This window comes from Camelina sativa, chromosome 13 (genome assembly GCF_000633955.1).
Source record: "Camelina sativa cultivar DH55 chromosome 13, Cs, whole genome shotgun sequence".
Taxonomy (NCBI): Eukaryota; Viridiplantae; Streptophyta; class Magnoliopsida; order Brassicales; family Brassicaceae; genus Camelina; species Camelina sativa.
The window spans coordinates 20,881,681-20,899,030 of NC_025697.1; the positions used below are offsets into that span (position 1 = coordinate 20,881,681).

Here is a 17,350-nt window from a genome sequence, read left to right on the forward strand (position 1 = left end):
ACGTGCTGTCCATGATCAAATCCTCTGTCGGAGCTGCTCAAGCAAAGGGAAACAGTTTGCTAGTTTGAGTTGTTTTGTTACCAAGGGGAGTCCTAAATAATGCACTGAAAGCTGTCCGACCGCAAAGACCAAAGAGGAACCAATGTGAAACTTGTTGAGCAACCATTGATGTGCTTCCCGTTAAATATAAAGTCAATTTCTTGATACTGATTTTGATCGAACCTTGCCGTTAAAGAGGATCATCTGCAAAACTGAGATGAGTTGAGCAGAAAATTTTACACCGTGGGTGATAAGCAAACTTTCTTGTTCCCACGGGCTTATCCAACATCTTAGAAAGCACATCCATACAAATAACGAACAAATACGAAGACAAGGAGCAGCTTTGTTTTCAACCTCTCGTGCTGTGAAAGTAACCTGCCAGCTCTCCTTTGATTTGAACCAAGAAAGAAGCAATCGTAACACATAAGGAGATCCATCAAATAAACGGGGTTGGGAAGTTGAGGGTGATAAGTACCTTTGTTAGAAAAGACCCTTGGACTGAATCAAAAGCTTTTGAGAAATAAATTTCAATAGCACAATGGCTTGATAGAGAATCCTTATGATAATCATTAACCAACTCTGTTGCTAAAAGCACATTCTCAGTCAAGAGACGATCTTTTCTAAAATTTCACATGACGGTTAAGTTATAATGCTTGTGGCTGAATTATAACACGTAATAAACTGAAAGTAAATGGCTGAATTTTATTACTTGATGGCTGAGTTATAATACTCAAGGGAAAACGAAAGGTCTCGTAGAGTTCATATGACGTTGAACTATAATGCTAGGTGGCTGACATATAACAAGAAATAAACTGAAAGTAAACGAATGATTTATATTACTTCACGACTGAGTTATAATACTTAAGAAAAAACAAAAGGTCTCGTAGATTCATATAACAACTGAGTTATAATGCTCCATGGCTGACTTATAACAAGAACTAAACTGAAAGTAAATGGCAGAATTTTATTACTTGACGGAGTTATAAAATTAAGGGAAAACAAAAGGTTTTGTAGATTCATATGAAGGCTGAATTATATTGTTATTCGGTTGTATATAAATAACTAAGCTGACACAAACCTTGTTCGAGAACATGTAGCTCAGCTTTAGCTGATGGCTCAACTCGTGCAATTCGTAGTCATCATGAACCAACTTCACAAGCTTGTTTTGTGTTGTTTCCGCATCGATATGCACAACTCTACACCCTATATCGTCGGTGTTTTGTGTTTCTTTACCAATAAACGGAACTGGATCCATAAATGAAATTGAAGAAGAATGAGGAAAATGAATTTATGGATATCTCGGTTGATGTGAAGAACAAGATGAAGAACATGTAAATCCTTCATTTTTGAACAAGCTGAATAGCAAGTGTCGAAAAAGACGTTTCGTATTTTCTTAGAAGATGATGACATGGAATGATGCTTCCGAAGTGGCAAATGAGCCACCAAGCCATCAAACAAAATTATAAGTCAGTCGCAAATTTAGAAAGTTTAAATATTATAAATATTTCAACTTTTGAAAAAGTTATCAGACCTTTAAAATATTAATAATATATTTAAACTTTTACGAAACTTCATATATGAGAAATACTCAACCGTTTTAAGAATTCTAAGTATTCTAAATATTTAAAATTTATAAGAAGCGTCAATTTTATAATGTAAAAATGTAAATGGTTACAATCTTAATAAATAACATATCAACTTAAGCTAATATTTATAACACAAAACAATAAATATTAAAAATTAAGATGATATAGTGCAAGTTAAAATATCTCAGACGGGGTTATATAACGGGACGGGTTTGTCGATATTTATATAAATTTAAAATATCATTAATTTGGTGTTACACAGGTAAAACATCATTTCATTATTTTGTCAACGTATCAGAGAATAGACATATCTAATTAAATTGATTAAATAAATATTATGTAAAAAATAAATTATATTGTGGTATTATATGGTTTAAACTTTTAAACCATAAAATTAACAATTATCTATCTTAACATTTTTGAAGTACATTTTTGTGTCATCCTCTCTTATCTTTGTATCCAAACAAGCCTCAATTAAATTCTCTACAATCCTTACAACCAAACACAATCATTTCCTTATTTGATAATATTAATTTCCTAAAAACTATCTACCTAATTTATCAATATGTTAGATTAAAATATGATTCTCCTTGCACTTTTATTTAATCTTATATTTAATTACTATTTAATACATAAAGTTAATAAAATTTTAGATTTTTTTCAGCATATGATGTGATTTGAATTTTTATAAACGGATATATATTTTAAAAATTTTCTTAGGATATTTATAACCAAACAAGTATATCTACATATAGAGCTCGAAATACATTTTTAAAGTACAATAGGGTGTCATCACTTTTTGGCTTTTTGCCAACTTCGGGTCAGATTTTTAACTAAAATTATAACTGATGCAATTATCCAGATCCTCTTTAAGATTACTTAATATTTTGGGCCGGTTTTTAATCCATAGCGTACTTATTTACATCCAACTTAATGCCAATTAATACTCATTCTATCTTAGGAAATATCTAATTTACATGCCGAATTTTTAGTGCTGAGTTTAACAAAAAGAATTAATAACACAAATTATGTAATCACATCCCTATAATATAGCAACTAATTTAAGATGAATACATCTTAGGAAATATCTAATTTGTGTTTCATAAACGATTACATATTTGCTAAGTTCTTATTAGCTTTAAATGTACACTATTAATCCAATAATATCAATTGAGAATCAAAATAATAATATGCCATATCATTCATTCATAAATCATAACTAACCAAATCATAAAATGTATATTCTCAACTTGCGAATCAAGAGTTTATACAAAACTTATTTACAACTGTTAACATTATATATATATATATATATGCAATTCACCATCGACTACAAGCCCCGCTAAACTATTACAATATCATATCAACAAAATAATAGACTCGTGGTGTACCACGGGGTAAAACCTAGTTATATGATTATAACGTATTTAATCAATAAATATAATTTATAATTTAAATGTTTTAGTTATAAATAATTTGTCCGCGGTGTACTACGGGTCCTAATCTAGTACCTGAAATATAATCTATACTAATAAAAAATAGAAGCTATAAGCTCCTTAAGGCGTCCACCTAAGATTTAAAACCACCAATAGTGATTAGACACCTCACTTATTAACATTTTTAAAAATTTTCAGATTTTTTTTTTTTTCAACCAAACATTAAACTAGAAAATAACTCCAAGATTGGTTGCCCAAACCGGAGGGTAAGAGTTTACAAAAGAAGTCTCAGAAGATAAAGATTTCGAAGAACGTGCTAGACAATCTGACCGAATGTTTGACGTTCGGAGAATCCTAGACAGCTGGAAGGTTGGGAAGGATAGCCGGATTACATTGAAGTCGTCCAAAAGATTGGAGAAAGCGGGCCATTCATCAGGAGACTGCACCATCACCACTAATTCTGCACAATCAGTCTCGAAGCTCTGACAATCAACCCCCGCAGTCAGTAAGGAATCCATCGCCCAAATCAAAGCCTGAAGCTCTGAATGTAGAGGGGAAGGACAGCGACGTTGACTCCGTGCTCCCATTAGTTGCGTGGAATCCTCACTATTACAGAACCACCAACCCAAACCGACCATAGGATCTGACGCTTTCCAAGAACCATCAACCTGGCACCGGGGGGAAGAATCCCGAGACTTTGCAGGCGGGAGGTCTAGGACGGCCGAGTAGAAAGTCTTAGCCTCTTCCCATAACAATATGTCATTGTCCGCTTGATTAATAACCTCGATTGGTTCTGCCTCACATCCCTGAAAAACTTTTTTGTTCCTATCTTTTCAAATTGACTATACAATCCATGGTAAACAAAAACGTAAATTCGGAATATCCACCAGGGATGACACCCGCCAAAAAAGATAATTTAGATTCGTGTATATGGAACCAGAGGGAAAGTCCCCAGAAGTTAAGTCTGCAGACGAAAAATCCCAAATCCGACGGGAATGAGAACACTCAAATAGTGCGTGGTTGAATAGTCTCCACCTCCGACCCACAACGTTTACATAGGGTATCACACCGAACACCCCGATGAGCAAGTCGTTCCATCACTGGGAGGGAACCCGAGGCAATCTGCCAGAAGAAATGGTGAACCTTCGAGGGAACATCCAGTTTCCAAGCTTGTGCCCTAAGGGCCGTACAATACGGCCCATATTCAACCTCCATAATCAATTCACGTGCTTGCCGATAACCCGTCTTGACCGAATATTTCCCTGACTTAGTATAATGCCAAATCAGCTTATCTGGTTTGTAGAATTTCCAGAATATTTCCAGAATTTTATATATTAAGAATTATATTAAACAACCTATCAGGATTTGACATGTCATTAATTAACATTTTTTAAATTTCCAGAATTTTTAAAAAAATAAAAAATTTTAAATTTATGAAAATAAAAGAACTATGTACAATATCCCACATCGGCTAAAAAAATTTTAAACAATGATTCAGAACCAGTATAAATAAGATTAATATGCTTCCAACAACGAATGAGCAGGAAAGCTTGATTTATCAAGCGTCCAAGTTTAAAAGTTTTATTCGGTTTGATCCGGTTTTTTATTTGATCAAATTAAAACTTTAAAAAGTTTCAAAAATATATATTATAATATTTCAAATTTTTAAAAGTTTAAATATTATAAATATTGAAACTTTTAAAAGTTCTTAGCTTTTAAAAAGTTTTTAAATATTATAATTTTTAAATTTTTAAAAGTTTAAAATATTATAAATATTGAAACTTTTTAAAAGGTTCAAATTTTATATTTCAAATTAAAAGTTTAAAATATTATAAATATTCATGTAATACATAAATTATCTTATTTATCTACGTTTGTGTTTTTTTATTTCTTATGAGCTGTAAAACATATTTTTGTATATGATTTTATAGATGAGTTGATATTCTTTCATTAATTTTTTTTTGTTCTTGGAGTTTGATGGGTTAATAAGTTGTGTGATAGTCTAAAAAAAAAATTTCATTGAAAGAATGTGAAGAAGTTGACGAGGAGGAATAAGAAAAAGAGTATAACGAAGAACCAAACGGTAAAAGTAACGATGACAATTAACCACAAAATTTGAAAATGAAAAGAAAGAATATGAAGAATAAGAAAATATTGAATAAAAAACACGAAAATATTGGTGGTAGCGATCAATTAAATATAAAAACGAATTAAATTCATGATGAGAAAATTGTTTCATTTTTCTGGTGGTCAAAGAAATGGTTTAGGATATGTGAGGTCATCAGTTTGATTCGTCTTGGCTGGACGTCGAGTTAAATTCATGATTTTTTTATCAGATTTGATTTTATAACACAACTGATTTTTATATTTTTAAAAATTGTGAATCTGAAATTTAATTTTTTTTTCTTAATACTAATTTAAATTTTTTTATAAGATAATATTTTATTACTGTCATCAATCATATATAGTTTTCATTAAAATATATCAAATACACTCACGTATAGCGTGGTTCAAAACCTAGTAGTAATAAAAAATCTGTATGGTCATGATAATATTACCTAATTTGTATGGTCTATAATTTATGAAATGATTAAATACTTACTATATACGATGTAATTTTTCTCCGTAACACACGACAAACAAATTCTTCGTGCAGCACTCTAGACGTTCTGATAATATTTGCATCATTAATCTAAGAAAAAGATGATTACTGGAGCTCAAACCCCAGACATTTAGTGTATAAATAGTTAATAAATTCTTGATGAATCACTGGACCTAGGAAACTTCCAACATATTCGTTATGTTTCGTTTTTAAGAATTAATTGTTTTTGTTTCCATTTCAAAATAATAATAAAAATATATATTATTCGTATAAATTTTTTTACATAAGGTATGTGATTTGATTTTCGGAAAGTGCACTTTCTTTGTATATTAGTGGACATTAAATTTATTCAAGGTTCTAAAGTTTTGTAAGTAGATCCTATCCGTCGTTCGTAATATCAAGTGTTTTATTAACAAAACTTAATTATCACGATTCACGAATGTGATGTGAGGCAGATAAAATTGTTTGTATCAGAACATACTGTCGTCGTGAAGTCGTTTATTTCATCAATTTTTGGTAGTTGGATGATTCCGCGTATTAAATTAGTTTTGTCGGTCTCAATCCGCCACTCTGTACTGTTTATTACCATTTCGAAAATAGTTTTATAAAAAGAGTGGATATATTTTATTTCCGAAGCACCATTATTAGACCAAGCATGGGAAGTCTTTTTTTATCCCGCGACCAAAAACAAAAAAAAAAAAGTATATACATTATGAAAATGTCAAATGTGTATGCCGTAAGGACCGGGTTAATTACATGAAGACAAGAAGAATATTTTACACAGCCGTATTGAAAGGTTTTGGAATAGCTTGTAGATAAACTTAAATAATACGACGTGATTTTAGATTTTTACTTTATACATGCAACAATCTGTTAATGAAGGGTTTACATGCGACGATATTTGAGACAGTCGAAGACTACAAAACCCTTTTGAAGATTCGTCTATTACTGCAACGTGGTCAGATTTAGTAGTTTCCTTAGTAAACCTGTATCGTAATCGTTTTCATAATTATGCCTCACATACACTTAGACCAAATGGAACATATTAAGAATTCTTCTTAACACAAAAACAAATTCTTCTTAAACCCAAAAGATATATAAATAATAATTGTTCCTCACTACAGTATACATTTCAAATTCATATTTAAAAAGAAAATACAATATATCAAACAGAATCCAACACTTTACGATAAAAAAATTACAAAATACAATTCTACTAACATTATATGATAAAAGTATAGGCCACATGGATATAAGTCATTGTTTTCAATCCATTTAAATATTTAAAGAGAGAGTTTATCTGTGGGCTGAACTTTCCTAAAAGATTAGTTTTCTATCTTCTATAAACCTAGAGATTTACTCTAAGTTATCAATATATATATATATATATATATATATATATATATTATCTTATAAATACAGTTAGAAGTATAGCCCCAGATTTGTTGTTTGGTATTTGGTATATCATCGAAAATAATTATAGAACTAGATTTCAAATGATTACAATTATCTTACATAAAAAAAAATCAGAAGTAATCATACATATCAGGTATCTTTTATTAAATTAAAATTAATCGTTCATATTTAAAATTTGATTTTATGAAATTAGTTGAAATAATACAAATATCTTAGTGAAACACATCTAAAGTTAATATATTGTTTTATTTAAATTTCAACATATCTTAGGGAAACACATAAACTTTCGGAAATTCATGATGCTACATTTCTAAAGCTAATAGAGAATTTTTGAGAAATTCTCATTTTAGCGTGTCTATTTTCAAAAATGTTCCTCTAGTTTGTATGTTGTTTATAAGATTACATACTTATCTATATATACATTTTTGGAGATATTTATGAAATAAATCCTGAAGTTGAAACTTATTTACAAACATACTATTGACATTAAATAATTAATTTAATAGTTATATCCAAATTTTTTTTATAGAAACTAAGTGTTTTAAAAGGTAACAAACATAATTGCAAATGTATACAGATTTTATTTCCTTATTTTATGAGGAGGTGAATGAAGAAATTCACCCTTAGAAGCAAACCCATGAACCCAAGTATTGTTCTTTATTTGATAAAAATTTAAAAAATTGATTTGATAAAAAGTGACTTTTAGTCTTACATACTATATTTTACTTTCACGGGTTTTGTATAATGAGTTTTTGCAGATTAAAATTTTTTAAACATGTTGTATGATCCGCCTAGCATGGCGGGTTTGGACTATCGAACCAACACTAAAACTATTAGTTTATTTTATGTACTATAGATTTTGGAAAATTAAGTTATAAATTATTTAGTATATGAACTACAAAATCTTACACATACTTCTTAATATTCCAAAAAATAAAAAATTTGTATACACATAAAAATATACACTAACATACAATATAGACATATACCTCTATTTAATTATAAAAAACAAAAGTAAGTGTTTTAAAATTTTATATTTTATCTAATAACAAATATAATGTAATTAAGTTCTAAATTGTATAAAACGTAAGAAGAAGAAAAAAACATTCTAAACAAAATTATAAGTTAATTAGATAAAAATTAATTAATTGAGAATTTGAAAACTAAATATATTAAAAATTATTATTTAAAATATAATAATTTATAATTTAGTTTTGCGGTGTATCCCGGATGAAAACCTAGTTTGAGTATAAATTTAAAGACATTTTTTTTTTTTTTAGAAATAAGGTCTTTTTGAAAAAGGGTATGAAAAAATGACATTTTTAGAATTCCCCATACTAATATGTATCTTGTTATACATTTCCTTCTTATTATTAATAACAAATACTATAAATTTGGACCACATTTTGTTTAATTGAAATATCCTGTTGGCATTTTTCCATCTTTGAAAATTCACCGTTTTATCGATTTGCAAGTCAAGTTAATACTCTTTTTCTCATCTCACCTCTATATATATACATAATGATAAATAGAACAAAGCTCAACATCTAAATTCTTACAACATTACGTATATACGTAAAATACAGAAAAAAAAGGAAAAAAAAGTTGAAATGGGGAAATGCCCTGCTTTGATGATATACCTCTCTTCTTTTATTCTTTTTGTCCTTCAAACACTCCATGGTGTTAACTCCGTAGAGTGTTTCGGAAGCTCATACAACCGTAACAGCAGCTACCCTAAGAACCGCGAGAAACTCTTCTCTGATCTTGCTGATAAAGTCGTTGCTAACCGCGGATTCTACAACGCTTCATTCGGCCAATACCCCGACAGAGTTTATGCTCTTGCCATGTGCGCAAGAGGCTACGACGAAGAAGCTTGTTTCAGTTGCGTCCAATCATTGGCTCTGGATAAACAAAATAAATGCCAAAGCCGCAAGGACTCCTTCATATGGGGAGGCAATGACGACGTTTCTTGTCTTGTTCGTTCCTCAAACAACTCAACTTTTAGGAGCCTCCAGCTTGGACCTTCTGTTATATGGCCAAATCAAGATCTTATCGAGTCATCTAAAAACATGACCCTTTTCCAACAACAGTGGGAAGAAATGGTTAATCGGACCCTCGAGGCTACCACTAAAGCTGTAACTTCCTCGGTACTCAAGTACTACAGTGCCGAAAAAGCCGGGTTCACCGAGTTTCCAGATGTTTACATGCTGATGCAATGCACACCCGACATAACTTCTCAAGACTGCAGAAAATGTTTGGGAGATTGCGTGATGAATTATAGAAAAGATTATCTGGAAAGAAAAGGGGGAATGGCTAGTCTTCCTAGCTGTTATTTCAGGTGGGATCTATATACTTACCACAGTGCTTTTGATAATGTAACAAGAATTCCTGCGCCTCCTCGGCCTCCAACGCATGCAAAGGAGAGCTGCATAACAAATAAAAAAGGTAAATCAAATGAGTTATAGCATTGCACAATTTGTAAGTATGATGAAGAGGTTCTCAGACTAAATAGCGTTAATAATTTGCAGGAAGAAGTACAATTGCAATATTTGTGGTTCTTACTTTCATTAATCTTTTGGTGTTTATTGGCTTCATTAAAGTCTTTGCAAGGAGGGGAAAATATAAAAGTGGTAAGGCTAACTTGCTTGCTTCAATCAACCTTATGATGTAGAGAGGAAGCTTATTTCTGTTTTTTTTCTTCCAGTTGGTGGTGCAGAGTACTCTGATTCTGATGGTCAATTCATGTTACGGTTTGATCTTGGTATGATCTTAATGGCAACCAATGACTTCTCTTCTGAAAATACTATTGGAAAAGGTGGATTTGGTACTGTCTATAAGGTAGTAATAACTTTTGTTCCTAAAAATGTGTGTTCTTGATCAATCAAGGTCTTTTAGGTGTAAATAGATCTTAAAAATGGGTTTCAGGGGACATTCCCAAACGGGCAAGAGGTAGCCGTGAAGAGATTAACAAAAGGTTCAGGACAAGGAGATATGGAGTTTAAGAATGAGGTCTCACTCTTGACAAGACTCCAACATAAGAATCTGGTTAAGCTTCTTGGGTTCTGTAACGAAGGAGATGAAGTGATTCTTGTCTACGAGTTTGTCCCCAACTCAAGTCTTGATAACTTTATCTTCGGTGAGTTTTCGAAAGACAGTCGCATTTTTTTTTTTATAGTTTTAGAAACTTTTAGCAAAACATTGTTTCTTGAAACTCTGCAGATGAAGAGAAGCGTTCACTTCTTACATGGGAGATGAGGTTCAGAATTATAGAAGGCATTGCTCGAGGTCTTCTTTATCTACATGAGGATTCTCAGCTAAAGATTATTCACAGAGACTTGAAGGCGAGCAACATACTTTTAGATGCTGAGATGAATCCTAAAGTTGCAGATTTTGGAACAGCGAGGTTGTTTGACACTGACGTGACTAGAGCTGAAACAAAACGAATAGCTGGAACCCGGTAAGGAATAATTTTTTTAAATGCTCTGCTTTTCAAACAGAGTCATGCAGACATTTAAACAGTCATGAATATAGTGTTACTGGTTTGCATATATGCAGTGGATATATGGCTCCTGAGTACCTGAATCACGGAGAAATCTCAGCTAAATCTGACGTTTATAGCTTTGGTGTCATGCTTCTAGAGATGATAAGTGGTGAAAGAAATAAGACCTATAAAGGAGAAGGACTTGCAGCTTTTGTAAGCTTACTTCACATATCAGTTTTTAATCTTCATATATCTGTGTACAAAAAAGTTAAAAGACTTATTTTGTTGGTGTAGGCATGGAAGAGATGGGTTGACGGCAAGGCTGAGGTTATAATTGATCCTTTCTTGATAGAGAATCCAAGAAACGAGATCATCAAGTTGATCCAGATTGGTTTGTTGTGCGTTCAAGAGAATGCAGCAAAGAGACCAACCATGAGCTCGGTGATCACTTGGCTTGGCAGTGATACTATCATCATTCCGTTACCTAATGCTCCTGCTTTCACTGGAAGTCAGTCCCAATCGGAAAGTGGTACAACGTCAATGAGTGGTGATGTCTTCACAGAGTTGAGTTGTCGTTGAGTTAAAAATCATTTGATCATCAAAATACTGTTTTCGAAAGCAAACTTCACAAAAAAACTTTCTTTAAGGAACCTTTCATTGTATCTTGTGGTGTTTAAATATTTTTGTCCTTTTGGCAAATAGTAAATGAATGTATGGATTCTCATAAATTTTAGCTCTAAGCTCAATATGTTCATTTTTTGCTCTGCTTCTCATTTTGAAAACTAAAATCTTGTTAATAATGATAACTTACGTTACCATATTATGCATCTCTTTGACAATAATGGTACATCAGTTCTTTACTTTTCATCTAAACGCATAAATTGTTACAGAAAACATAGAGACTAGAGTTGAAATCATATGGGATGGACCTCTCCCTGGATATGTATAAGCCTAGGGACACATAGTCTTCTACTCATAAAAAATGAGAAAGTGGATACGAAATAAAATTTGTTAATTCGAACATAACAATAATTCAAAATAGATATTACTTGTACGTCCACTTAAAGTGAAGAGTCTTGGTCTTTGATTTGATACTTTCACGCTTCTTTCTTCAATAGTTAGGTATATTTAATTCTGATAAATAATGGATTCTAAGAACTTTGTACTACTCTTCTTACTTGGCCACCGTTGCCAGTTACGAGTTACGACCAAAGACTTATAAGATTTCTAATTTGCTACTTGACTTATATATTAAAACAAAAAAACTACTTAAAAATCGCTAAATTTGTTACTCACTATCAATCATAAATTGTAAATTTTGCAATTGTTTTTCAAAGTTAGGTTTTGCGGCCTTGTGGGTAAAAAAAAGTCTTTTTTTGTTTATAGTAAACATTCTCCCGATTCACTACAAGCAACTATACTATTTGTCTTAAACGTACAAATATTTTTTTTTCCGTATGGCTCCATAACATATCACACTACTTATTGTTAGGTGTATTTTAGTTATAGCTCTACAAAGAAAACCTACGCGTATCCGCGTGTTACGTACTTTCCTCGTACGTACACTAATTAAAAAAAATTGACCAATACACATGTTATCAAGTCAACTAGTAATAGTATACTCGTTTGCTCTATAACTGATTATCTATTGATGTCTTAACGATAACGAAGTAGTTCAAGAAAAAGGAAAAAAAAAAAAAAATGGGGAATCAACCTGCTTTGATGTTCTTTATTGCGTCTTCTCTTCTTCTTGTCCTTCAAAAGCTCGAAGTTGTTAACGCCGTGGGATGTACTGGAAGCTTATTCAACAGTAACAGCAGCTACGCTCAGAATCGCCGCGATCTCTTCTCTACTCTTGCAAATAAAGTCGCCACCAACGGTGGATTCTACAACGCTTCACTCGGCAAAAGTCCCAACAGAGTTCACGCTGTTGGTCTATGCGGAAGAGGCTACGAGCAACAAGCATGTATCAGTTGTGTTGAAAGTGCCGTTCAGGTATACTTACGACAACGAGTTGTCCAAACCGCATGGATTCATTCACGTGGGACAAAGACAGTGAAGACAATGTTTCTTGTCTTGTAAGTACCTCAAACCACTCAACTTTTGGTAACCTCGAGCTTAGACCTCCTGTTAGATACCAAAGTCCAGATAGTATCGAGCCATGGAAAAACATGACTCTTTTCGAGCAAGAATGGAATGCAATGGCTAATCGGACCCTCGAGGCTGCTGCGGAAGCTGAAACTTCCTCGGTACTTAAATACTATATTGCCGAGAAAGCCGAGTTCACAGAGTTTCCAAATGTTTCCATGCTGATGCAGTGCACACCCGACATAACTTCCCGAGATTGCAAGACATGTTTGGGACAATGCATGAAGCTTTTTAAAGAACAGGTTTGGGGAAGAAAAGGAGGTGAGGTTTATCGTCCAAGCTGTTTTTTCAGGTGGGATCTGTATGCTTTCCATGGTGCTTTTGATAATGTAACAAGAGTTCCTGCGCCTCCTCGACCTCAGGCTCAGGAAAAGGAGAGCTCTATAACAGAAAAGAAAGGTAAACCAAATGAGTTAAAGCATTGCCATAAAATTTGTAAGTATGATAAAGAGGTTCTCAGGCTAAAAGGGGTTAAATGATTTGCAGGAAGAAGCACTGGGTATCGTGTGATTATCGTAATATTTGTGCTTCTTACTTTCATTAATATTTTGGTGTTTGTTGGCTTCATCAAAGTCTATGCACGGAAGAAAAAATTATACAACATAACCAATGGTTAGTGTACCTTTAATTTCTTGCTTCAGTCAACCTTATGAGTTATGATATAGTAATTAAGGGTTATTTGTTTCTTTTTTTTGTTAGCTGGTAGTGCAGAGTACTCTGAATCTGTGGTCAGTTTGTGTTACGGTTTGATCTTGGTATGATCATTATGGCAACCAATGACTTCTCTTCTGATAATACGCTAGGCCAAGGTGGATTTGGTACTGTCTATAAGGTAGTAATTACATTTTCACGATTTTGAGTTGTTGATTGATCTTGATCTCGGAATCGGATGACGGGATGAGTAACAAATCTTGAGAACCGGTTTCAGGGGACATTGCTAAACGGGCAAGAGATAGCAGTAAAGAGATTAACAAAAGGTTCAGGACAAGGAGATATGGAGTTTAAGAATGAAGTTTCACTACTGACAAGAATCCAACATAGGAATCTGGTTAAGCTTTTTGGGTTCTGTAATGAAGGAGATGAAGAGATTCTTGTCTACGAGTTTGTCCCCAACGCAAGTCTTGACCACTTTATTTTCGGTGAGCCTTCGAAAAACAACTGCCAATTTGGATAGTTTTAGAACTTTTGAGCAAAATACAAATGTTTATTTTCAGATGAAGAGAAGCGTTCACTTCTTACATGGGAGATGAGATGCAGAATTATAGAAGGCATTGCTCGAGGTCTACTTTATCTTCATGAGGATTCTCAGCTGAAGATTATTGACAAAGACTTGAAGTTAAGTAACATCCTCTTAGACGCAGAGATGAACCCTAAAGTTGCAGATTTTGGAACAGCGAGGTTGTTTGACACTGACGAGACTCGAGCTGAAACAAAACGAATAGCTGGAACCCGGTAAGATATATATCAATCAAATTTGTAAATGCTCTGTTTTTAAAACAGAGTCTTGCAGACATTTAAGCAATCAAGAATTAATGTTATTGGTTTGCATATATGCAGTGGATATATGGCTCCTGAGTACCTGAATCACGGCCAAATGTCAGCTAAATCTGATGTTTCAGCTTCGGTGTCATGCTTCTAGAGATGATAAGTGGTGAAAGAAACAAGACCTTTGAAGGAGAAGGACTTGCAGCTTTTGTAAGCTTCTTGACATATGATATCAGTGTTTGATCCATTTTGTTCTTACTCTTCAAACCACTTGTGTACAAAATGTAAATAATACTTATTTTCTTGGTGCAGACATGGAAGAGATGGGTTGAAGGAAAGCCTGATATTATAATTGATCCTTTCTTGATAGAGCATCCAAGAAACGAGATCGTCAAATTGATCCAGATTGGTTTGTTGTGTGTTCAAGAGAATGCAGCAAAGAGACCTACCATGAGCTCTGTGATAATATGGCTTGGCAGTGAGACTATCATCATTCCATTACCCAATGCTCCTGTCTTCACTAGAAGTCATTCCCAATCTGAAAGTGGTAAAATGTCAATGAGCAGCGATGTCTTCACGGAGTTGAGTTGTCGTTGAGGTTTAAATCAGTTCATCAAAATGTTTTTTTCCGAAAGCAAACTATACATTGTACGTATCTTGTGGTCCTGATCATGATCATGATCACGAAACCTTTCATTTTATCTGGTGGTCTTTAGATATTTTCCTAAGCTTCATCTCAAAGCATAAATAGTAAATTAATGTATGAAATCTTCATTTCCTAAGCTTCATCACAAAGCCTACATTTTTTAGGTCAACAAAATATTTCATGGTTTTAGAACAAATAATGCATTGAAAAAAAAAATTATGGACATCAAAACAAACATGACCCAAAACCTATAAATATTGGACTGTTGTTAAAGACACCACTTCGGAAACTATGATTAAGTGAAAAGTTGATTACTTGGATAATTTTTTTTCCCCAAACTCTTTCCGATGACACCAAAGACGGATCCACGTAAAAGGAAGTGGAGTCACGCAAAAACTTGTTTTATGTGATTTAAATGTGCTAGGTCACTAGACTACGTTAGCTAAATTGGTTAAAGTTTGTAATTGCCCCCAATAGAGAATCGAGGATATGCAATATTTTTTTTATTAGTCGTGGTCCTGACGAGGAAAGACTTTATGTTCTATGAAGGCTTCTATATCTCAATGTAAAAGGAGCAAAAATAAAGACTTCTATATATATCTCAATGTAAAAGGATGCCGTATGCGTGCGATAGGGGTTGCCTAGTCAAATAGAAAGTAAACGATACGCAGAAGCACAATTTAAGGTTTGGACATTTAACAAGAGTGCTCAAGTAGATAGCATTTGATCTCAGTTTTTAATACAGTACCTGTTTGGTCCTTCTCGCGTTTATTATAAGTTTTCCTTTTTTCATTTCATTATAATATGACTTTTTCTCTATTTATATAACCATTTTACAAATACCAATTTTTTTTATGAAACTCTTGTGGACGTCCATAAAGGCTAAAGCTGTATTGGAAAAGGGTAGTGTCTATCAAACTGATCACTTTTTACATCATATCTTATTTTTTTCGGCAAATTCCAAAAAAATTGTGATAATCTTTGCCTCAATACTACTTTCGACCTAGAAGGGGGAAGACTTTTTTTTTGCCACGCGGCCAAAAACAAAAGCTGTTATTGAATGAAATGGATGTGCGGGCTATATGGAGACGAATAGTATAATTTACACAGTACGAGAATTCTAGCAAAAGTTGTAGATACAACTGTTCGTGATGGTCTCAAATGTGTTGTAGAAAGAATTGTCACGTATAGAGTCTGAGTCACGGTATTTATTATGATCGAATGGGATGCATGTAGCTTAGGTTCGATTGATTGATTATCATGTATAATAGGATAATATCAATTACATCTGAATGTGATGAAATAAATAGACAGCAAAAATATTATACATTGAGGCTAAGTCTTCAGTTAACTTCATCGGATGTCCTTGTTGAGCTTCAAGTAAAACCTGACTTCATTGGCTATCCTTGTTGGCTCTATGTGTTTTCTTCCAACTTCACAACAGCAACTGTTGTTGGTTTCTTTCGGAACAACCAATTAATACGGCATTTCTCAATGTTTTTTTGGGGCCAAAAGTTCTTAATACGTTAACGTCTCACAAAACCAATACGTGGTCATTTCATTTGCCTGTGCTTTAGCATCATGAGCATCATTTGAGATGTCAAAGCCGGCATGCTCTGGCTATATAAATATAACGAGCTTAAAAATCATAACGAAGTAGTACATGAATAAGAAAGAAAGAAAAAAAAAAAAAAAGTTGTTACCATTAACAAACAAAAATGGGGAAATGCCCTGCTTTGATGATATACCTCTCTTCTTTTATTCTTTTTGTCCTTCAAACACTCCATGGTGTTAACTCCGTAGAGTGTTTCGGAAGCTCATACAACCGTAACAGCAGCTACCCTAAGAACCGCGAGAAACTCTTCTCTGATCTTGCTGATAAAGTCGTTGCTAACCGCGGATTCTACAACGCTTCATTCGGCCAATACCCCGACAGAGTTTATGCTCTTGCCATGTGCGCAAGAGGCTACGACGAAGAAGCTTGTTTCAGTTGCGTCCAATCATTGGCTCTGGATAAACAAAATAAATGCCAAAGCCGCAAGGACTCCTTCATATGGGGAGGCAATGACGACGTTTCTTGTCTTGTTCGTTCCTCAAACAACTCAACTTTTAGGAGCCTCCAGCTTAGTCCTCCTTTTGTATCCGTAAGTCCAAATTCTATCGAGCCATCTAAAACGTTGACAATTTTCGTACCACAGTGGGAAGCAATGGTTAATCGGACCCTCAAGGCTGCCACGAAGGCTAATACTTCCTCGGTACTCAAGTACTATAGTGCCGGAAAAGCCGGGTTCACAGAGTTTCCAGATGTTTACATGCTGATGCAATGCACACCCGATATAACTTCTGAAGATTGCAATGCATGTTTGGAAGGTTGCGTGGTATATTTTAGAACAAAGTATCTAGGAAGAGGAGGAGGCATGGTTAGTTTTCCAAGCTGTTTTTTCAGGTGGGATTTTTATCCTTTCCATGGTGCTTTTGATGATGTAACAAGAGTTCCTGCGCCTCCTCCTC

The 17,350-nt window shown here is 33.5% G+C and overlaps 2 protein-coding genes and 1 pseudogene across 2 annotated transcripts in view; all 3 read left to right on the top strand.

Moving 5' to 3' along the window:
• Positions 8,650 to 11,279, top strand: LOC104737298 (cysteine-rich receptor-like protein kinase 40). Its single transcript, XM_010457438.2, has 7 exons — positions 8,650 to 9,524; positions 9,608 to 9,709; positions 9,784 to 9,917; positions 10,005 to 10,215; positions 10,299 to 10,536; positions 10,635 to 10,773; positions 10,855 to 11,279. Exons 1-7 carry the CDS (start codon positions 8,690 to 8,692, stop codon positions 11,137 to 11,139), a joined length of 1,944 nt encoding a protein of 647 aa, XP_010455740.1. The 5' UTR covers positions 8,650 to 8,689; the 3' UTR covers positions 11,140 to 11,279.
• LOC104737300 lies at positions 12,262 to 14,839 on the top strand (annotated as a pseudogene).
• Positions 16,558 to 17,350, top strand: part of LOC104738436 (cysteine-rich receptor-like protein kinase 40) — a 1,962-nt gene continuing 1,169 nt past the window's right edge. The window contains exons 1-2 of the mRNA XM_010458612.1: positions 16,558 to 16,983; positions 17,038 to 17,259. Of these exons, the coding sequence (XP_010456914.1) occupies positions 16,558 to 16,983; positions 17,038 to 17,259 (648 nt within the window). The remainder of the gene's footprint in view (positions 16,984 to 17,037; positions 17,260 to 17,350) is intronic.